At 34.7% G+C, this 23,565-nt stretch overlaps 1 protein-coding gene across 3 annotated transcripts in view; it reads right to left on the bottom strand.

Moving 5' to 3' along the window:
• Nucleotides 1–676: 676 nt before the first annotated feature.
• MTBP (MDM2 binding protein) overlaps nucleotides 677–23,565 on the bottom strand; it is a 71,484-nt gene continuing 48,595 nt past the window's right edge. The window contains exons 15-22 of one of the 3 annotated variants that reach the window (XM_055314387.1): nucleotides 21,802–21,919; nucleotides 16,797–16,952; nucleotides 13,891–13,986; nucleotides 7,059–7,325; nucleotides 6,283–6,532; nucleotides 5,586–5,699; nucleotides 1,781–1,846; nucleotides 680–997 (exon numbers count right to left, since the gene is read on the bottom strand). In XM_055314387.1, the coding sequence (XP_055170362.1) occupies nucleotides 959–997; nucleotides 1,781–1,846; nucleotides 5,586–5,699; nucleotides 6,283–6,532; nucleotides 7,059–7,325; nucleotides 13,891–13,986; nucleotides 16,797–16,952; nucleotides 21,802–21,919 (1,106 nt within the window). In that variant the 3' untranslated portion in view covers nucleotides 680–958. Of the gene's footprint in view, nucleotides 1,847–5,585; nucleotides 5,700–6,282; nucleotides 6,533–7,058; nucleotides 7,326–13,890; nucleotides 13,987–16,796; nucleotides 16,953–21,801; nucleotides 21,920–23,565 lie in introns of all 3 variants that reach the window. The other 2 variants (XM_055314386.1, XM_055314388.1) reach the window with 2 other exon arrangements.

Here is a 23,565-nt window from a genome sequence, read left to right as displayed (position 1 = left end):
CCCCATGTAGAGCTCAATCCTGTGTCTCCAGGATCATGACCTGAGCTGAAGGCAATGTTTAACTGATTGAGTCACCCAGGCATCCCACATATATATTTTAAAAATATTAATGTGGTGGAGTGCCTGGGTGGCTCAGTTGGTTACGTGTCTGCTTTTGGCTCAGGTCATGATCCCAGGTCCTGGGATCAAGACCTACTTTGGGCTGCTTCTCCCTCTCTCTCTGCCTACCATTCCCCCTGCTTGTGTTCCCTCTCTGCCAATAAATAAATAAAATCTTTAAAAAATATATCAACTGTGGTTACATATATTGAGGCAATGTTGGAATTTGTTTATACTCTGTTTTTTATTTTCTGCATTTTCCATATTTTTCTGGCAGTCTCTACTTAGTAATTTTTACTGTATCTTATTTTCACAATTTCTAACCTTTCTTCATTTTTAATCCCAAATAAACACTGATAGCTCCAACAGCAGTGGCTCTGGGACAGGGGTGAGGGAAGAAGGCTACCTGTGTGAATTTTTTTACTAATATTTTTAAAACCAGGTACTGTCTAATTAAGTATGCTGAGAGGTCACATGAGAAAAGCCACTGGCAATCTTACCTGAGATTCAGTAATTTAAATAGGCCTAACAACAAAGACATTTACCAAGAAGAAAATAAATAATATTTTCCATTTATTGGAAATTTTTAAATAACCAAGAGTCAAAATTTAAAAACATATATAAAAATATTAACCTTAAAAATGAAAATATAGTGAAATTATAAAATAAGTATACAATTAAAAAACACATTAACTGAACACCCTCAAAACTATATAAATATTGGATATTTATGAAATTCTTTAGAAATATCTATTCTTTGAATAAAGTTTGAAATTTGCTTATAATTGTCAACCAAGGAAGGAGGTAGCAAATGATAGCTCTGGCCAATTTATAACTGTCCAAAGAGAAAGATTCTGTGTTATTTCTTGCTTGTCTTTTCTAATACCCATTCAATCACCTAGAAGGAAAAAAAAAATACGGTAATGGTTTATTTCTATTGAAAACAGAAGGGAGAGAAAAAGATACAGTTAAAACTTTAAAGAGCATGGTAGAAAACTTAAAATATGAAGTAACAAGTCAAAATCTTAAATCACATTTTATCTTAAAAACACATTTTATTTTCTAACTGAAGAAAATAAAACTGAAGCTAGACTTCTGCTGCAGAGTACAACAACTGTCCTCACTGGATACAATAAAGATTCTGCTGTTTTCTCACCTTAGTTTCTTTTAAAGATTTTTAAATTTATTCCTTTGAGAGAGAGAGAGAGAGAGAGAGACAGAGACATACAGAGCATAGGCAGGGGGAGAGGCAGACTCCCCCTTGAGCTGGGAGCCTGATGTGGGGCTAGATGCCAGGACCCTGAGATCATGACCTGAGCCACAGGCAGCTGCTTAACCTTCTGAGCCACCCAGGTGCCCCATGTTGTCTCACCTTTTTTTGCAATTGTTTTCAAAGGGTCACTAGAAAGAAATTAAACCAAACTTTGAGAACAACTAATCAAAATGGATTAATTTTTCCAGGTCATTGGTTTATTAAAAAAGTTTTTTCTTTCTTAACATAATCTTTAGAAACTCTTTTGTTAACAGAGCAGCCTATTATGTACTCCTAAACGCTCTGTTTGCATTAGTCTATTATTATTTTATAGAGAGTTCTTACACAGCATACATAATGGCATCACAGCTACCCTAAAATAAAATAGCACTTTAATTCAATGTAGTTTCTTGGGAATAAGTTATTTACCTGTACAGCATTGTTGTTTGCTGCTTTCTTCATTTCTTCGAATAGACCCCTTGATGTTTTAAGATCCTAAAAATAACAACATAAAGCATTTCACGAGTTGCACATTAAATTACAGAGAACAAGTCATCATTAAATAAACTTGATATTACCCTAAATCATTCTATAAGTATCAATGTGACTCAGAAAACATTACAAAAAAAAACAAAAAAAAACAAAAAAACAAAAAAAAAACAAACATTACAAAAAAATCAAGTACAATTTAACTCTATCCCTAAATATCAAGATACTCTAACAACAATTATGTATATATATGTATATACATATATACGTATATTTAAATGCTTAAAAATATATGTATATATAACATACAAATGTATGTATAATATGTATGTACATATAAAATATATATATAATCTAATATATATATGTATATATAAATTTCTGTCACTCTTGCCTCATAATCCCAGCAGCACTGACCAAATCTAAGTCTCATCTTTGATTATATGAGTACCCACTAATGCTTTGGTACTCAGGAAATGAATATACTGCATTTGTATTTATTTTTCAGATAAAATACTTTTTTTTCTCTCTCTCCTTTTGGGTTATTTTACTCCACAACCAAGACATAGGAAACTGAAATCTCTAACTTTTAAAAAATATGATTATATCAAATTAGATTACAAGGTAAATTTAAAAAATCTAATTGTATTTTAAAAAGCAGTCCTCTGCTGTCCCTAGAAGTTATGCTTCCCACAGGAGAGACTGCCACTTTTGGTTCTTTCAGCTGTTTCTCTTATTTATATCTTCATGTTTCTAAATATGCTTATGTTGCTACTTTTTGATTTAGCAATTTTAGACAATGATCATTGTTAACAGCTACATAGGTAGTGGATTCAGATCTCTGAACCAGGCCACCTCTTTCTTCCTCTTAGTAACTACTACAGCAGTTTTGATTAGTAAATAGTTCATGTTTGCATTTTATACCTATGTAAATACAGTTGTGTCTTGAGTTAAGTAATGTTATTATAATTATCTTCTCATGTAACATTTTGTTTAACCTCTAGTTATATTTGCTTAGTTTGCCCTGTATGTAATTCTGGGTCTCCCCCGCCAAATGCTTAGTTTGCCCTGTATGTAATTCTGGGTCTCCCCCGCCAAATGTTACAATCAATTAAATGTACAAATAGCAAAGTTGTTTCAAATATACTGGATAACCTCTCAGTTCAATTTTTCAAGAAATCTGATCATTGTTATTTGTATTTTTTCACCTGGTGCTCTTTCTCCCACAACTTGCTCCAATTTGGTCTAACTGCTCCCTGGGTTAGTTCTTATTTCTTGACTCAGTCGCTATTCTGATGGACTTCATCCTCTTGCAGATGCTTTAAAAGGGTATATGAATGACAAACTTTTTTAGACTTTCCACATCTGAATTATCTCTAATGGAATCCTCAGACTTGATTGAATTTGTGACTGGTTATAAAATACTAGGTAAATCAGTTTCCCTCAGATTGGAAGATACTTTTCTGGCTTCTGGCATACATTACTTACTATGGAGAAGTACAATGCCATTCTGATTCTCAGTTCTCTACATGTAAACTTTCTTTCCTGGGAAGATTTTAGGAGGCTATTTGAGGAAGTATGAAATTCCACAATAATGTAGCTTGCTGCAGAACTCTGTCATTCACTGGGATGGATAAGCTGTGTGCCTTTTCAATCATGGCACTTGAGTTCTTCAGTTCTGGGAAAAACTTTGTTATATTTTTGATAGTTTGCTCTCCTTTATTCTCTATTTTTAAAACTTCTGTTACCATATTAGTCTAATTAGTCTATTAGTCTCTGGATTAGTCTTCCCATTTTCTGATCCTTGTATTTCACGTTTTTGTTATTGATTCTAATTTTTTTAAGAGTTTATTTATTTATTTGAGAGAGAGAGAGAGAGAGAGAGAACACAAGCAGGGGACAGCAGAGGGAGAAGCAGGTTCCCTGCTGAGCTGGAAGCCCACCACGGAGCTTGATCCCAAGACCCTAGGGATCATGACCTGAGTCCAAAGACAGACACTTAACCAACTGAGCCATCCAGGCATGCCCTGATTTTAATACCTGGTAACTTTTTTTTTTTTTTAAAGATTTTATTTGTTTATTCAGGAGAGACACACACAGAGAGAGAGAGAGGCAGAGACACAAGCAGAGAGAGAAGCAGGCTCCATGCAGGGAGATCAATATGGGACTCAATCCCGGGACTCCAGGATCACACCCTGAGCCGAAGGCAGAAGCTCCACTGTTGAGCCACCCAGACGTCCCTACCTGGTAGCTTTCTTAATCTCAACTGTTCAGTGTCACTATTGGATTGATTTTATCGTATTTTTCATTTCAGCTTTCATGTTCTATAGAGTTTCTGGAAATAGCATCCTGTTCCAGCTTTATGGATGCAAGTATCTTCTTTCTGAGAGAATTATAGTTTTTATGAAGTTTTCTATAGCTTTCTGCACGTTAAGAGTTCCCTTCATTCCTTTGTTTTGGCATCTTTTTTTTTGGGAAAAGTCTCAAAAGTCTGCTAATTCTTGGCAGTCCAATCATATTTAAAACTGAGATGTAAAAATCTTATTGAAAGCTCTGTCTAGTGGCTTTATATGGTCAGGTTATTAGGAGGCCAGTTGGTTTTTCCCTTGTGCCCCTCTTTTTGCTTCAGAGACTATTTCCTGCACTGTCACAGAGATGAGGGCGAGAAGTAGGAGCAGCATACTTCGTAGTTACCCCTGTGGGAAAAAGACTTGGAGAGGAAGTTGGGGGTTCCTCAGTTCACTGTAGATTTTTATACAACTCTCCTATGTTCCGCCTGACACCACACCCCCGCTTTCCATGATACCCAATGTCTTCAAATCCTAAGAACCTCAGAGACTGTGTCATTGGACATGGTTTGATTCTCACTAGCATTCCACTGGTCAGGCATTTAGGTTCCAACTTTTTAAACTCTGTGATACCAAACTTCTATGGGCTGTCTTGTTCAACAATGTACCAAACATACCTCTCCATTTTTTTCCCCCTCTCTTCTTTGTTTTTGTATTTTAATACCATTTTTCTTGAGATTTTAGAAAGAAGGCGAATTGGATACATGTGGTCATCTGTAGTTTTAATCAGGAACCCACACAAAACTCTGACTTGAGTCAAAAACTCTTAAAGCTGGTGACAATCTAACACCATTTAAAATTTTTTTTTTTAAGATTTTATTATTTATTCATAGACACAGAGAGAGAGAGAGGCAGAGACACAGGCAGAGGGAGAAGCAGGCTCCATGCAGGGAGCCCAATGTGGGACTTGATCCCGGGTCCCCATGATCACATCCCAGGCTGCAGGCGGCGTCAAACTGCTGTGCCACTGGGGCTGCCCACACCATTTAAGTTTTACAGAACCATCATCTAAGTGGCTAATCTGTCTAATGTCTCACAATTAGCTGATAATGGATCCAAAATTAGAAACGGGGTATTCTGATACCCATTCCAGTTGCCTTTTTACGATATACTAAAATTCTAATTAAACATGTTTTGACGTTTATTATCAACTTAAGTCAAAGACTTGTTAGGGAAGATACCAGTTAAAATGTAGTTTTCTAAACATGAGGACAAAAATCAAACAAGTCAGATATAAAATATTTTGGCTCCAATTTTTCTTTTGCCACCTAAAAAAATATCTGACAACAAGTTATAAGCTATCATTATAAAAATATACTCACTAAATATTACTTTATGTCAGATAAGAATATCAGAATATGACCTCAATTTTGCTCTTAATAGAGAAGACACAGTACCTTCAGATAGAACTTGGAGATCTCAAAGAGACGTTGGCTGCAGGCAGTGAAACATCCATGAGTCTCAGTAATGCTGTGTTTCTTCAGTGTTTCTGTAACTACTTCTTTCAGTATCTTGAATAGAACATAACATATGATAATATTTCTTGGAAAAGGTACAAACATATTATTTCATCATTAGAGTTCAGTTGTGTGAATTCTATAATCATGTAACTAAGTGAAAGCTAAGTTCATTAAGACAAAATAACTGAGGAAAAAAAGAGACCTGGAACATTTACATAGTCATACATGTCACGAGGTATCTATTAGGAAGAAAAACTAGAGTATTTTAGGAATTCAAATCATAAGTTCTGAATCAAAATCTGCTTGTAAAAACTACACACATTAAGGATATACACAGGGATGCATTTACTCTTTATTATGGAAACTTTCAAACACTGAGAAGTATAGAGAACATTTAATGACAAATCTCTATCTTGATATCAAACCAGTTGCAATGAGGATCAATTTGTGGCTAATTTTGTTTCATTTCTCCCTCTGCCTACTTACCCACTGTCCTTCTTATGTTGAATTATCTTAAAGTACATTATACATACCATTTCATTTCACTCATAAAATTTTCGACATACATTTTAAATGAACCAAATAAAGGAGTTTCTTCCCATGTAGAACTAAGAGACAGGAAATAAATCTTTACCCGTGTGTGTTTCTGTGATCTTGATTCCTTAATTTGCCTTGATGTTTTTGATCCATGAACACTTTTTTGACCTGAACTGGCCTTTGTAGTGACTTTTGAAGTTTCACAGCTAAGAACTGGAACTGATGGACAAGTGACAGATAATGATCGCTCTGCTCGGGGTTTTCTGGATGTCACTGCATGATGACGACGATTAGCATTGCCACTTGTTTGAGAAAGAAGAGAATCCGAACTTTCAGACTTCACAAGTCTATTGTGGAGAAATAAATCCAAAACCAGACTAAGTGACTCAATAATGAGGTTCATTTTTCTGCCCTAAATGTGACAATTTAGTGGATATAGATCCACTAAAACATAAACCCAACAAAATCAAACAGGCAGAAAGCAGTGCAAGAAGGTGGGAAGACCTAGCAGGAAAGCTGCCATCCCCAGACATCCTTTTCAACAAAGCAGCTCTGCTACTTAATTTATGGGACAAGATCTCTAGTGTTCCATGGCTTAACAATTTTATAATTCATCATGCTAATGTTCTGTATATTAGCACAGAAAGCAAGAAATTGTGTTTTTTTTTCCAAGTCATTTCTTTTTATAATTTATAAGCATAATCATAACTGCTCACAGTAAAAACAAAATTCCTGATGGGAAAGAATTCATCTAAGATCTCTGCAGAATGCTACTTAAAAATAAGAAAGACTAATTTGCAAAAAAATTTAAAAAAAATTAGGGACTAACACACTTTCTGTCAAGGGACTATTTTTATGTACTTAATATAGCACCTTTTTTGGGGATAAAGGCAATTCACATCTTTTGATCCCCTTTTCAATCGAGATACTTCAGTGCGGAGCTCGCTTTGTAAAGCTTCTCCATCAGGGACACTGCCAGGCTCTGACAAGACGGCAGGTGATGGAAGAGGGCTCAACACAGTGGGTACCGGAAAACTTTCTCTAGTGCAGGTGGTTTGGGTTTCATAACGGATGAGACGAGACTGAAGTTCAGAGAATCCCCCATCTCTTTCTAATGCTTTTCGGTCATCCAAACAGTATCTAAAGAAAAGAAAGACCATTAAAATCACAGGCTTCACAACAGCAACGTTTTTCCCTGCCAGTGAGGAAATAGCGGAACATTTCCTTGAAAACTTTACTGAACTTCCTAATAACTGTTGGGAGGGCGGAGGGAACGGCCGGCTTCCTTCACAAGTTCGTTTTTTTCTAGCCTGCTGGATGACAGGGCAAAAGATTAAAATATTTAAAGTATGATCTGATTCCTCTTTGACTCTTTCTGGGCAACAGATTAAGTTAATCCTGGCTTATTTTCAAAATAATAGAGCTGCTGTTTTAATACTCTTTAAGTCTCTACCGACATCTGATTCCTCAGCATGCCTGGTATGTAACAAGTTGAAATGCTGACTTCGGTTAGAAAGGGCAAGTTTATGTTCAACACAAAGATGAAAAGGGTATAAAGGTATTCGAACTGGCTCACCATACACAGCTCAGAACATTCTGAATTTCTCTTTGAAACTCACTCCCCACCCTTACTGCTGATTGACAGATTTTTCTTCAAACGCTTTGGCTGTCCCTGTGCATCTGCTTTCTAGCTAGATCTGATTCAAGGAATCAATGAGATGTTGGCTCAGTGAATGCCTCTGGTCTTAAAGAAATCCCATGTTGTTAAGGATAACAAATAAGCGTATCAGGAAAATCACCCATGAGATATGTGACCTTGGACAACTCCTCATTGTCTCCTCTGCTACAGCTGCATCAGGCAAACACAAGAGCTTCAGAGAAGTGCTAGGAGGACTGTCAAAATTAAAACCTTTCTCTGTTATCTGTCCTCTTGATTTGTAAAATTCTAAGGTGCTCCCTAAAACTAGAACTTTACGTCCATAAGCTTTTAGCTCAACTCCCAAAGAGTGTTATCATTCCCCTAACTTCTGATTGCCTCATGGAAGTTTTAAGGACTCTTTCTTTCCCTTTGGGAGACTTTCATATTTGATTTCTAAGAGCTGAATCCCAGGATTTAAATCTGGCTCTGTCACCGATTAGGTGGTTTGAACTTGGCCCAATCACTTCAGTTGATCTATGCTTCTGTTGGCCTCCTCTGCAAAATGAGCTTTATTTATAGGGTCATCTCCTAGAGCTAGTATAAGGATACCTTACATATTCCTTGGGTAAAGTAAGGCACTCAGAATCAGTGCCTAGACCATGCAATCAAAGCTCAACAAATGTATGCTGCTACTGCTGTCGTGGCTATTATTATTATTATTATTATTATTATTATTATTATTAGCAGGTTTAATTTCTACCACAGCAAATCTTCTAGTATGCACATTTTTTAAAAAGCTGTCCAGGTGATTGGGACTGATAAATCTCTAATCTAACCCAGGGGTTAGATTAATTTAACAGAGGAGAAAGTGGTGGCAGAATGATAACTAGAACCCAGGCTTCTCAGTTCTGTAACATTCTTTCTCTAATGTTATTTAATAAAACACATTTCATTAAAAAGGAGCAGTAACCCTAAGGATTACTGATGAGTCCTATTTCTCTCCTGGGCAACTGAGAGAATTGAAAATGAAATCAAGAACCATGAATGTTAAGAAAGGTTCTAGGCAAGAGGCTCATTAATGCCTTAATGAGCTTATAGGAAATTTTTGAGAAAAAAGATACAGTGTCACTCCAAGTGAGTATTTTTTTCTACTCTGAGATTTTGATTTTAACATGCAGATATTTTCCTTCCAGTTCTAACCTCTCTTCATCACAGCTGTTCATAATGCCATTCCTTCAACTGAACTGTGTGTACTATGCTTGTTGACTCTGCCATTTTAAATGTCCTCAAATGATTATACTATGATCTGGCACTGAAACAAAAAGTACTTTGCAAATAAGAAAGGAACAGAAACAGAATGGCAGGGTGCATATTTGGTATTAGTGGAGCAAACATTCATGGTTGGATGAATGACTACACTTCTCTATTTTCTTACAAAACAATAACCAAATGCTTTATGCAACCAAAGGAAGGAAAGTATCTTCAAGATGAAGCTATCTTTGTTTGGTAATTACATAATAGGCAAGATACTGTCTAGCATGCATCAATGTCTGTGAAGGCAGGGGAAACTGCCAAATCTCTTGGAGCAGATGAAAGAAATTTGAAAGCAACAGGAGGCTGGCATGGCCAAACATCACAGTTTGATAGTAGAGTTTAATTTGTTGTTAAAGAAAACAGTGCACCATACAATCAATGGTATCTAACACTCCAGGATAAAATAGGTGAAAAATCAAGCAAGCCAACAGTGGAGATATTTCATTTTGCCTTAAGAAAACACTGATTTGCACTTGGGCAGTTTATATATATATTTTTTTTCCCAAATATTCTTTATGTCTGGGTACAGGAAGAGTTCAGAGATTACAAAGGCTTAAAGCAACATGAGGAAGAGAGAAAAATCTCCCTTTAGCTTCATAATTATTTTAACATTCTACTAGAATTTTGTTTCAAGTAGGTTCATTATCTATGTTGAACACAAATAGTCCCTCTGCCCTCTACATGCTCAAATCTTCTTGAAGAAAAAGCATGTTCCTGGATTCACTGTCCTCACCCCTCTACCACATCCTTGGTTTGATCTGTGCCTTCAGGTTAAGGAGCACAAATTTAGAATAAAGAAAACTGAGTCACAGAGAGATTTGTTTGTTTATAGGGGCAGGTAGTTCTTATTGCTCATTTTAAAGTCCTCAAATTCTTACTTCAACTGTTGTTTCATATGCAGAGAGAAGTATAATGTTACCACATGTACTGACGTGTTGTTTCTTGTTACTGCTGAGGAGTACTGCTTTGTATACATACACCAGTTTATTTATCTATTCTGCTGAGGTACACCTAGGCTGTTTCCAGTTTGGGGCTATTATGGATAAAACTGCTCCATGTCATCTTGTTCAACTCTTCCTGTGGAGTTGTGTTTTTTCTTCTTCTTTTTTTTTTTTAAGATTTATTTTATTTATTTGCAAGACAGAGTGGAAGACAGAGAGCACAAGCCTGGGGGAGAGGCAGAAAGAGAGGGAGAAGTGATTCCTCACTGAGTAGGGAGCCTGAATGGGGGGCTGAGGGCTTCATCCCAGGACCTGGGATCATGACCCGGAGCTGAAGGCAGATGGCTCAACTGACTGAGCCACTCAGGTGACCCTGGAGTTGTGTTTTCATTTCTCTTAGGAAAATGCCTAGTATTGGAACTGATGTACCATAGGATCTGAGTATGTTTAGTTTTATAAGAACCTCCCAGATCCTTTTCTGGAGTAGAGATACCATTTTATACTCCCACAAGCAATGTATGATGGTTCTGACTGTTCCATATACTTGTCACTATTTATTAGTCTTGTCATGTGAATCAGTCATTTGTATTTCCTCTTTGGTAAACAAATGGTTCAAGATTTTGCCAGCTTTTCCATAGGGGCATTTATTTTATTTTCTTACTGATTTGTAAGTTTTTTTTTTTTTAAGATGTATTTTTGAGAAACAGAAACAGAGTGAATGAGCATGCATGAGCAGGGGGAGGAGCTGAGGGAGATCTAAAGCAGACTCTGCACCTGTTGATTGCAGAGCCTGACACTGGGCTGGATCCCATGACCCTGAGATCACAATGAGCCAAAATCAAGAGTCAGATGTTTACCCAACTGAGCCACCCAGGAGCCCAAGTATTTTTTAATTATAAAATACCTTCTCATTTATGTTAAAAAATATTTTCCTCAGCTTAATCCTTACTTTAAGGATTTCTTTGTTTCTGTTGATTACTGACATTGCTGTTTTAAGATTAGGAAAAATCTATCATTCCTTTTTTTTTGTTTGTTTCTTCCTCTGTCAGAATGAATAAAAAAATCTTCCCTACACTTAAAACAGATTTTTCCTTACATTTTATGCTTAAACATTTCAGTTTTTCACTTTAAATTCTGAATACATCTGCGATTCATTCTGGTATTTAGTGTGAACTAAGAATCACTTAAAATTATTTTTATTTGCATATTTAATCATATTCTCACTACTACCTACTGAATATTTTATCTTTTGCTCTCTAATTTGAAATTTTTCCCCTATTAGACTGAATTCCTATGTATATTTGGTTTTTCCTTGCATTTCCTACTTAGTTTCACTCTTATACTATTATTATAATACCTTTATAATAAAATTTTCTGGTTATATGATAAAATTCATCTCATTCTTTAAGTAAAAGGAAAGAGGCTTCTTACCAGATAAATTATAGAACTATTTCAACTGAAGGTTCAAAGTTGTTAAGAATTATATTAAATATTTACATTTATTCCAAAAGAACTAATGCCTTCAGAATATGGAATCTGTGCACAGGGAAACAAGGCATGCTTCCCTTAAGTAATCAATGTTGCTTTTATGTCCCCTAATATAGATTATTTGCAATTTTTTCCATTCTACATTTCTTGTAAAAATACTTGTAATATTTATGGTTTCATTGCTATTTTCAATAAGATCTCTTCTCAGGGTGTTTAAAATTGGAAATGGGGATCCCTGGGTGGTGCAGCGGTTTGGCGCCTGCCTTTGGCCAAGGCATGATCCTGGAGACCCGGGATCAAATCCCATGTCGGGCTCCCGGTGCATGGAGCCTGCTTCTCTCTCTGCCTATGTCTCTGCCTCTCTCTCTCTCTCTCTCTCTCTCTGTGTGACTATCATAAATAAATAAAAATAAAATTAAAAAAAAAGAATAAAATTGGAAATGGCCGGTTTAGAGGTAAACTAGGCTTTTTATATATATTTTATCACCGGTCACTTTTCAAATTTACCACTTCTAATAATCTTTCAGGTCTCTTCTCTATGAAACAAACAAACAAAAAAACAGCAAAAAAAATTTTTTTATGGTCTCTTTTTCAATATGTATAACTCTTTTAAACTCTCTAGTTTTCTTTATTTTAATTGATTAGCCAAAGCAATGATTAAAACAGAAATATTCAGCACAATGGGTAAAAAAGAAAAGAAGTACTGATAGTAGGTTATCCTTTTTTTTTTTTTTTTTGATAGCAGTTATCTTTTTCTTGCACCGGACTTTAATGGGAATTTAATTTTGATGCTTGAAAACAAAACAGCTGAATATTTTGCCTCTAGTGTCAAACTTACATACTCTTTCAATGAAATAAATCTTATTTAAACATAGCAAGGAAACTAAACATTCCTAGAATGATTGTTGAGTGACCTTCCATATTTTCTCAACTGTACCACCATCTTTCCAATGTGCCTAAGCTAGAAACCCTAAAGAATTCTTGTTGTATCCTCCCTTCTCATCCTCAACATCTAACTAATCTAAAGTTCTTAATTAACTTTAAGTTTATATTCTCTTTCCTATTTTCACTGCCTTGATAGCATTTTAGTCCTTCAACATCTGCTTGAAATACTTCAACTCAATTTATTAAAAGCCAATGAGATTTCTTCAATGGTACAAACCCAAGCATTTAATCTCATGCTTTAAAAATAAAGGTCTTTTACTTCTCAAAAATAAAGATCAATCTCCCTCCCATGACACCGGTGACCTTCATGACTTCATGATTTGGTCTCATTATAGTATGTTTATCACTCTTATTCAAAAATAAAAATGTACTTTTATCTTCCAAGAATCTGTAACTCTGTACTTTGTTCCTCCTGCAAACATTGCCTTTTCTGCCAGGTGCACTCCTATTCATTCTTTCAAACTTAGTTCAGATTTCTTCTTCAAAACACTCAAATAGTTCCTGGCATTTATTTCTTCTATCTACTGGGCAGACATCTGTATTTTAACATTATTTATAATCTGCTAAAATTATGTGTTTTTTCTTTTTCCCCTAGAGAGTATATGCTTCTTAAGGGCAGAAATAATCATCTTTTGTATCTTTAGCTTCTGAGTGAACAATTTTCAGTATTTTTGAAGTTTATTTGAAATAAAGATTAAGTTTACAAGCCAATCAAATAGTATGTTTCAGTTGATAAGTTGCTTCCTAAACATTATAGTAAAATCAAGTCCTTTTCTATTCATTTATAGAAAATCAATATGAAATAAGGTTTTGCTTTAAGCATGCATAATTTTTTACATTGGTCTTAAAAAGGGTCTTAAAAATTTATCACCGTCATTACATTTCTTGTTCTTGTGAAAATGGTAGATGTGCCCATAACCTCAGAAACTGCTAATAACTTTATGCAGGAGAATTCTTTGAAATTTTATTCAAACTGGTTAATTAAAAATCTAGAAAATTTACACATAATTATCTATTACAAATGGGAATACATTTCATCTAATAGTTTCTGAGTAATTATAATGTAATTAGTGACCAGGGAATATTAATGTGACCAGTAGTATAAATACAAATCCATAGGGGCAAAATAATTTTGATTAAAATATCTGGTAACTGAATGTTTAAATGCTGTAAAACTGATTAATCATCAAATAACTTTTTTTTTTAACAATAGAAGACAAATTCCTATTTGTGTACACACTGCTTTGTTTTCTGAGACTTTTTGAGATTCTTTCTCTTTGGCTTTATATCTTCATTTTATTACAGATACTCTTCACACTCACATTAGAAAAGCTTCACCAGCAACATGCAGAAGAGTAAAGTGTAAATAAAGACTTACTCAATCCCATGATAATGACACACTGAGGCTTTTTCAAAAGGTAAACCCTGAAGTTTCCGAGGACTAAGTTCCGGTGTCAGAACAAAAGTCTTTTCCCTAAAACAAAAAGTTTTTCATTTGTATTTAAAGTTTATTTAGTGACAAAGAGAAAGTCCAAGAAAGTATCTAAAAAACAAAATCTGGCTTCCTTCTTTTGAAGTGAATCTTACATGGGAAAGAAATGATGTAACATCAGAGAGTAGAAGAAGGAAATCAAACAAGGTTAAGCATGAGTGGGTTTTGTCACATATTTGCTGTGCCTCAAGTTTCTGAAGTTACAATGTTATTTATTTCACAAAACTATTCTGAGAAATGGATAATGAGTGAAAAATGATTTGTAGTGGAAATTCAAGAAGCAGCATTATTCCTGAAGGATTTTTTTTTCTTGGTGTAATGAACTAATGTTTATACATTTAGTTCTTTTTTTTTGCAGGGGAATGATTAAAGTCAATTCAAATCTTTTAGTAACAAAGGTATTTACTTCCTACTAGAACACATGAGAGATCCAGATTTTTCTTTGCCTAGGAATGTAGTCATCTTGACACCTACTTTGAGAGTTAGCAACCTGTTAAATATCAAAGGATATAGAGACTGCTGACTTCAGTGTTCTGCTTTTGAAGTAGGTTTCCAATCAGCAGGTATGATAACTAATCATATAGTGGTGAGCTTACATAAAATATTCATGCTCAATCTCTTTTACACCCAGATCCACAGGGGTATATCAAAATCTCAGGAAGAAAAAGTTCACTGCAATTAGGTTAGGCTCTCCTGGTTATTCTAAGAGATGCCCACTCCCCACAACCCCTAGTTTTCTCTCCCTGAGTTGAAAGTCATTGTTCCAATGCACTGGATCATGTTCCTGAAACTCAGGACAGGGGAGATGGGAATGGAAGAATAATGTAACAGCGGCCTTTACATAGTTAATAGAATGAAATACCAGGGGCCTGAATTCAGAAGACTTGGAAATGGTATATAGAAAGTCAAGAGATAGCATAGTTCCATGAATGTGCTTTCACAATTTTTCCCCTACGGCTTTAATAATGAAAACTGCCCACTTGCCACTGAAAATTATCAAGGGTACTATAATAAGCATTTGAAATTATTACATTTTAATATAAGGCATGTGCTAAGTATGAATCCTAAAAAAATATATATTCTAATGCATCCATTTAAGGTGTTCCACAAAAAATAATAGTAATTAACTGCAATGACTCCAGTATTTTGATGACTCACTATTAAAGTGAATAATTTCCTAATATAAAATGATTTAGGCACCTAGCATTTCACTTCTTTCTTTTAGCATACTGCTTCCATTTCTAATTTCAACCCTCTCTGCAACTTTATGTATTTTTCTTTAATTTTACTCACACCTGTTCTTTCTAAAAGAAATGTTTTAATAAATATGTCTTTTGTCACTGCTTAATATTTCTCTGATATACACATAGGAGTCATGTCTGCATTCTGTTTAATATTCCAATAGCTACTTGTATAGGTAGACATTTTAATAAGAGTCCATAGGTTCTTGATTTATTGTTAGGAAAGCTCATTCTTCAACCTCAATGCTAATAGAAGATTATTGGATAATGATGTCACTTTACTAAGGAACTATATCAAATTTTCCTAAATAAATTACCTGTAAATTACAGAAAAAATCGTACCTCCCCTACAGATATCTTCCCTAACATTGCATCTAGAAAGACATTCTGTTCAAAATGTCTATATAATTCAGTTTTGGCAAATCTACTCAACTTTGTCACTTCACACTTAATGATCTGGGAGGACAATAATCCAATAGCTAAATAGGTGAAAAATGTTTATATACTTCTTCATGCTCTAGATTACCATAAAAAAAGATTATAGATCTCTCAAAGCTATCAGGAAAGAAAAATTACACAACTTGTATGTCATTAAGATTATTAAGTCATTAAAATCCAGAATTATGAAGAGCCTCAAATTTTCAAAGGTGTTCCTTCTCTCTCTCTTTAGTGAACAGCACATGAAGGCAATACGCTTGCTCCAGGATTATCTTTGAGATATAACTGCCTTTAAATAAATCCCTCCCAAAGTTTACCTTTAAAATCAGTATTTTCCAAAACAAGTTTTGTAAAAGAGATTAAAATGAATTATAATTTTTAAGGTCCTCTGGGAGGTCTTCAAAATGATGGATTAACAATTAAGATATAGATTAACAAAATAATAGATTAACAATTATGATGATATATATAGTGAACAAATGATTCAATCTCACAAGTAACTGACATCAGAAATTTTACCTGTAATTAAAGCAACTTTAGCAATATCTCATATTTATTAACTAGTAACTTAGTGAAAGTTGTCTTGGAAGTCAAATTAGTAGTAAACTATTCATATTCATACCGAGTTCTTACTCGGTAATATTATAGTTTCAAAACCATTTCTATACTTTAATGTTCTCTTCAGTTGAAAGGCTGTGCTTTTTGCTAATATTAGGCATGACTGACAATGTCATGACAGGTAAAGGCAAAATCAAAACTAGAGAATAACACAGAAAAAAGAATTAAAAATATTTTGCAAGTCAAATTATATATATACATTTTTTTAAACAACACTGTCCTTTGTATACAAAGTAGAAGCTACTGACTTCTATAGGGAATAAACTGAGGTTGCTCTTATTGCCTTTGTTTTCTTTATACTCAATACCACAAAAAAATAGGACATTGGGTAAGGTAAAATGTGAGTAAAATTAAGTCCAAATGATAAGCATTGGGATCAAACTTGTGAATTTTGCCCAAGTAGCATAGGGCATCAATTAACTAAAGAAATGAAATGCAATGTGTTTTAAAATTATTTTTAAAAAATTAATTGGCAACTATAAGTTTATAACTTACCCCTTTTGTATCTGTAAAGGCTGAAGATCTCCAATTGGTAATCCATCTGAAGTAAAGAATTTCAATAATTCTTTAGCATCCAATAATGTGATCGAGTCCCGTGGCCCTTCTTTGTGGCCCAGCAACTGCTCAGATGAACGAGGTAATGAACCAGTTCTGAGAAAATAATGTTATCTAAATTATTAAAAGTGGATTAGAATTCATCATAATCAGGAAAAGGTGATATGAGCAGAAACCAAAACAAAGAAAACTACAGAACTATATATTTAGGAAAGAAAATAAAGTAAAATCTTTGTGAACCATTCAGTGTAAAAGTATATTTTTAAAAATGTAGGTCACAATGAAACTTATAGTTAGCCATGTCAATAATGCTACTACTTAACTAAAATAAACATAATTATATTCTTTATAAAAGATGGCATGAGGAATGAGGAGCACCTGGGTGGCTCAGTCCATTGAACATCCAACTCTTGATTTCAGCTCAGGTCATGATCTCAGGGTCATGGGATCAAAACTCCTAGTTGGGCTCTGCACTGAGTGGGGAGTCTGCTTGAGATTCTCTCTCTCTCTCTCAACTCCTCCTCTTCCTCCTCTGCCTCTCCCCCTGGTCTCTTTCTAAAATAAGCAAATCTTCAAAAAAAGATAAATGACGGCATGATTATTTAGTAGTGTGAAGTTATCAATTCTATAAAGTTTAAATCTAGAGGGTGCCTAGGTGGCCCAGTTGGTTAAGTGTTTGCCTTCAGCTCAGGTCATCATCTCAGGGTCCTGGGATCAAGTGCCACTTCAGGTTCCTGGCTCAGCGGGGAATCTGCTTCTCCATTTCCCTCTGCACCTCCCCTTCAACTCCTGCTCTTTTTTTCAAATAAATAAATAAAATCTTAAAAAATATTTTAAATCTAAATGTTTTTCTATGTTCTGAAACCCCATAATCTCAAATTTTGATGGTAGAGGCTGAATGTTCCAATTTTCTATGGGCTTGAGAGATTACTTGAAGCACAACCATGAAATGAGACAGTAATCAGAAATCTGTTCAAGGTGTCTCCTAGCCATTATTATAACATTATGAGTAAGTACTGAATCATTATTATACCTGAAATAGATACAGGAGTTTATACTTCTCAAACTACTTTACATAAAATATGTTCTTAATTCTCACAAATTTCCCTGACAGAACACATCTTATCTCAAAATGAACACCTGAAAATAAGTACTTTCTAAAGTGAAAGTTAGCATACCAAACCTAGAAAAGAATCCTTATTACTAATTTTCAGATAAAGATACTAACACACATTAGTTTGCATTACAAGCCCAGGGTGACACAGTCATTTATTTATTTATTTTTTTAATTTTTATTTATTTATGATAGTTACACACACACAGAGAGAGAGAGAGAGAGAGAGGCAGAGACACAGGCAGAGGGAGAAGCAGGCTCCATGCACGGGAGCCCGACGTGGGATTCGATCCCGGGTCTCCAGGATAGCGCCCTGGGCCAAAGGCAGGTGTCAAACCGCCGCGCCACCCAGGGATCCCGACACAGTCATTTAAAATGATAGTCAGAACTAGACTGACTCTGAATTAAGTACTATTCCTACACTCTCACTCTATAAACCTAAAAAGCTCACAGGAAGTTTAAAAACCAGAAAAAGGAAAAAAAATTAGTTTCAGAGAATGGTAGCAGTTTTATCAAGCACTGAGTCACAGACCATGCTATTGCTCTATCATCAAAGCATAAATAAAATCTTCTGAAACCTCCACAGGAAATTAACTTCATGACTTTATATTAATTCAGCTATCTCCCAATTATCACTCCAATCAAGAATATTTAATTACCAATATATTGGTTATATGATTAAAGTGTTGACATTATGGACTTAGACTTCTATTTCTATACATTAAAGATCAATAATGTACCAACAATGTGCCCCTTCCTCCTCCTATCCCCTTTATTTTTAAGCTGAAAATATAAACCTAATAAAAACAAACAAGAAAATATTCAAATATTTTCTCTGAATTCCATACTCCAAGAGAGTAGGAACTATATTATGAGTTTAACCTAAATTTCTACATAGCTATTCTCTAATTATGATTCACAAACGTTTCTTAATGAATATTAATCCCAATCATTTTATAGGCTAGATTTGGGATGTTTATAATTTGCATTTATAGAGGACCCCGAACACAAAGATATCTGAGCAATTTAAAAGCCCAGTTTGTGATAAATTATACCATCAAGATATGTCTTAGGTTAAAATCAATCAATAAAATAATAGCGCTTTATTTTGTCTAGTGTTTTCAAGGTTACAAAGTACTTTTTCATATATAATCTCATTAAACATTGATAAACTTTAAGTAGAACTGGGATTGTTATCCCCATCTTAGAGATGAGGCAACAAAGTCACACATGTGAGTTAGTCCAAAACCAAATTTTTATGACTTCTGAATTTCACTATGTAAAGAACCCTTAATTCTCCAGTTAAGCTTATTTTAACACAATACAAATTCTGTAAATACGCAAAGTAACTTTTGTTCCCAACCAAAAATTCAATAGTATCTCCCCATATTGTTACACTCTCACAAGTATTTGAGTATTGACTTTGCAAATACCATTGGGAGTTACTAAAATGAGTTCACTGATGATAATGTATAGACTCATAATCACTGTATGTAATTTAGTACAAAGGTATGAGGTTAAGGACAGTGAAAGGAGATATACCAAGGTAGAATGAGGTAAAAAAAAAAGGTGTAATAAAATAAGCTTCATGAAAAGAAGTAATGTTATAGTCCTTGGGTGCTTAATGAAGAAAGAGAACACTGAGCTGCAACATTTATAAAATACTTAAGAGAAAGATGATATTTGATCTAGACCTTGAATGACAAACAAGCCTCTGGTTAAAGACGGTGCATTAAACATACATATTAACCTCTCCACTCAAATAAATGGAAATCACAATGATGAAGTGCCAGACACTAAATTCATAAGAAGGTTGAAAAATGAAAGATGAAAAAAATGGTGGAACAAACAAAAGGGATAAACTAGAGCAAGTGCATAAATGAGAGCTAGAGAGAGAAACTTTTTTTTAATTTTTAATTTTTTATTTATTTATGATAGTCACACAGAGAGAGAGAGAGGCAGAGACACAGGCAGAGGGAGAAGCAGGCTCCATGCACCAGGAGCCCGATGTGGGATTCGATCCCGGGTCTCCAGGATCGCGCCCTGGGCCAAAGGCAGGCGCTAAACCGCTGCGCCACCCAGGGATCCCTAGAGAGAGAAACTTACAAAAAAATGTGGAATCTGTCTTCTATCCCACAAAGGCACAGAGAGACTCTACGCTTGGGCTGAGTAGCAAGGGGCAGAAATCAGGCAATGTATTTTAAGAACCCTACTAGAACAGTTGTTTAAGTATTACCCTCCCACACCCTTCTTTATCCCCACAATTTTATCTCTAAGTGAAAATAGAGAAACCACTCTCTGAAGATCCAGAACTAGATGCCTGTCCTAGCCTCAGTGGTGATGCCCCCAGAACAAAACCCCATTATTTCAGTCTTGAGTGAAGGACTAAGGCTGCTGGCCTTCTGATACCCCCAGAGGTACCCCAAAGTGGTCTACCAGGTATGCTCCACCCTGCATCTCCCTGCCCACAACATTCAGAAGACAACAGGTGGGAAACAGGACTACATATATGGAGAGAAAATAAACATCAACTACCTATATAAAGCAACTTCATACTAAATTCTGACCCAGTAACAATCAAGGACCACCAGACATTGGAGGAAAGCTACACATACAAGGAAAACAGCAAAGGAACAAACAGAACAGATCCAAGGATAATGAGATCATCTAAGGGACAGATAAAGTAAGTTAAAAGAAGATTCCAATTAACATCTTTTTAGTATCTTCCAAATTCTCATTGTTAATAAAAGAAGAGATTGCTAATGAAAAAAAAGAGTTGAGAACACAAAGGAATTATTAGGAATTTAAAATATGACTAACAAAAAACTAAAAGAAGCAAGCATGGGTCAAAAAAAAAAAAATCCCAACTATAGGAGTGCTGACAATACGGACTCCATCTTTGGTCCTCCATCTCCTTCATGTAATGAACTCTCTCAGGACTATGTGTTCCAGGCCCCTTGGGGGCTAATGCATGCTCTGACCACGTGAAAAGGCTTGTTCTGATCTTCCCTAAAGTTGTTTAAGTAACTAGTGGAGATAGCTTAGTTTCTTTCCCTTTCTCCTCTCTAACAAACAGATGGCTCCAACCAGGTGTGTTAAATCCTTTGACCTCACTACAATGACCTATGCCCATCCCCTCGCTGTATAAAATCTGTGGATTAAGGTCTGAATTTTGTGGAGAATAGCTGCACAGTGCTGGACTGTCATGCACCTGAAGCACCATCAGTAAATTACTCTGAATAAAACTCTGTGTAGAAGGTATGTAATGGCCTGCTTCTTTTTTCCATCCTCAAGTGCCTTCTCAGTTTGGAGGATACTTTACTGTCTCCCCTCCACCTTCTAATACCCAAAACATAGAGCAGTAAAGGTAGCCTGGAAAGGCATTCACTAAAATGTTAACTATGATTATGTAGGGATCCCTGGGTGGCTCAGTGGTTTAGCGCCTGCCTTTGGCCCAGGGCGCAATCCTGGAGTCCCGGGATCGAGTCCCACGTCGGGCTCCCGGCATGGAGCCTGCTTCTCCCTCCTCCTGTGTCTCTGCCTCTCTCTCTCTCTGTGTCTATCATGAATAAATAAATCTTAAAAAAAAAAAAACAACTATGATTATGTACGCACAGAAAGTACAAGTAGACACTAGGGAAGAACAGCATGTTCTCAACATCCTACTCTGTAATGCTCCATCTACCTGTCTACTTAGAATACGCATATGTTCCTTTAATAAAGGAAAAATCATTTCCTAATAAAACTAGAAAATACTTATATTTCATAAACACAATGTAAGGATTAAGAAAAAATATCCATTTTAAAAATACTAAGCTATTTAAATATTACCTCATTTTTTGCTTAGCTTTTTCAAAACTTTCCAAATTTTGAAGAACATGCCTTTCTGGCCATTCCAGAGCATCGGTTTCCATTAGATTTGAAGAAGTAGATTCCACTGAACTGGCATCTAAAGTGAAAGAAACCTACATAAGTACTAAAAATTATTAACATTGAATTTTCTACATGAAAACATATATCTATATATAGATACAGATATAGATATAGATATAGATATAAAGCCGTGTTGGATTAACTACACAGTACTTACCTCAGGCACTTATTAAGGATATATCTGATGGCCCAAACAATGCAAAATGCCATTAAAAAGGTTTTTGGAGATGAAAAAAAAAAAAAGTCAAACGTTATTTTACTGTTTCTTCATAAGCTATGAGCTAGAATTCAGAAAATGAATTAGCTCTATGAGGACTCCTGTAGAATAAAAGCATAATTTGCCTGTTTTTTTGTGAATTAGTTCTAAATGAAAAGGAGGCAACTCTATGGAAAATATATTAGATATACTATGTGATTTTCATACCAGAAACAGGAATTAGCAGCATTATCCAGAAAAGTTCTTATTTTTAAAAGAGATTACTTCATTCTCAAAAGTACAATAATGCAAAAAATAACACAGGATATTTTGAGATAAAGGTTTTCACTTTAGAAAGAATTTTCACTTATCCATTAATGTAAGATGCCTTAACATACACATCTTCATTAAATGTTATTTCACTACTAGTAAAATATTTTATATCACAGTGTGCTTATCCTTCTAGCAATGAACTGAGATTGCTAATAACACTTTAATCTTTATCAAAAACATAAAGGGACAGCTTCCATTTGCATTATAAATTATTAGTACATCCAAACTAATTTTAACACTGTTAAAATTATTGTCCTACTTCTTGAATTCCAAACCTATCTGGTTTACTATCACTGTGAACTCTTACACACTATTCTAATAGAGTAACTGAAAATTACTGGACATTAGTTGTTTGACTAACCATCAATTCTGAGAAAAATACCCATTTTATTCTTTGGATTCTTACAAAATGATGATTTGATAAGGGAATTTTTATACCAAAAAGAAACAACTGAAACATAAATGAAAACTGAAGCCAACTGCATGTTATTTTCCCTTTATTCATTAAACTATTTAACTTTGAATATTAAAATATCTTTAATGACAATATTGGATTGCCCCCACCAAACACCATCCAAATAGACCACACTTCCTATTTCTTAAATAAGGATAGTGAAATACTATTTTATACAGCAACAGCTTTATAATGATCTACTGTTTAATGTTGACATGGCTTTCTACTAAATGTATAAAGCAAGTATCATTAGCAGATCTGAGCAGTTACTTGCTGAGAACTCACCACAAGTCATGTTAAATAAAAATAAATATTAATTGTTCCTAAATATTACAATATAATTATTAATGTTGACTATACAATTTATGTAAGTATAAATGACATAGGCTAAATATTAAGGAATGGATGGAGACATGCACATGTACTTTTGGGGAATAATTTAATACAATTCTTACAATAAAGTAAGACAATATTTTATTTATGTGGCAATCAGGACACCATGTTTACGATGAAAAAGCACAAAAAGGGCCTCTTTTTGTGGCCCTTTTTTGTTCTTGGAGAAACCAAGAACACTGCTTTAAAAAAAAAGTGTTTTACTTTATAGGAGAAACAAAGAAATGAAAATGATACAATAAGGAAATAGGGACTCAAAACCTGCCCTACACAAATCACAGTAAAC

Source organism: Nyctereutes procyonoides, unplaced genomic scaffold, assembly GCF_905146905.1.
Source record: "Nyctereutes procyonoides isolate TBG_1078 unplaced genomic scaffold, NYPRO_anot_genome, whole genome shotgun sequence".
Classification (NCBI taxonomy): domain Eukaryota; kingdom Metazoa; phylum Chordata; class Mammalia; order Carnivora; family Canidae; genus Nyctereutes; species Nyctereutes procyonoides.
Note: the sequence above shows the minus strand (reverse complement) of the source record. Positions and strands in the feature narration are given on the sequence as shown.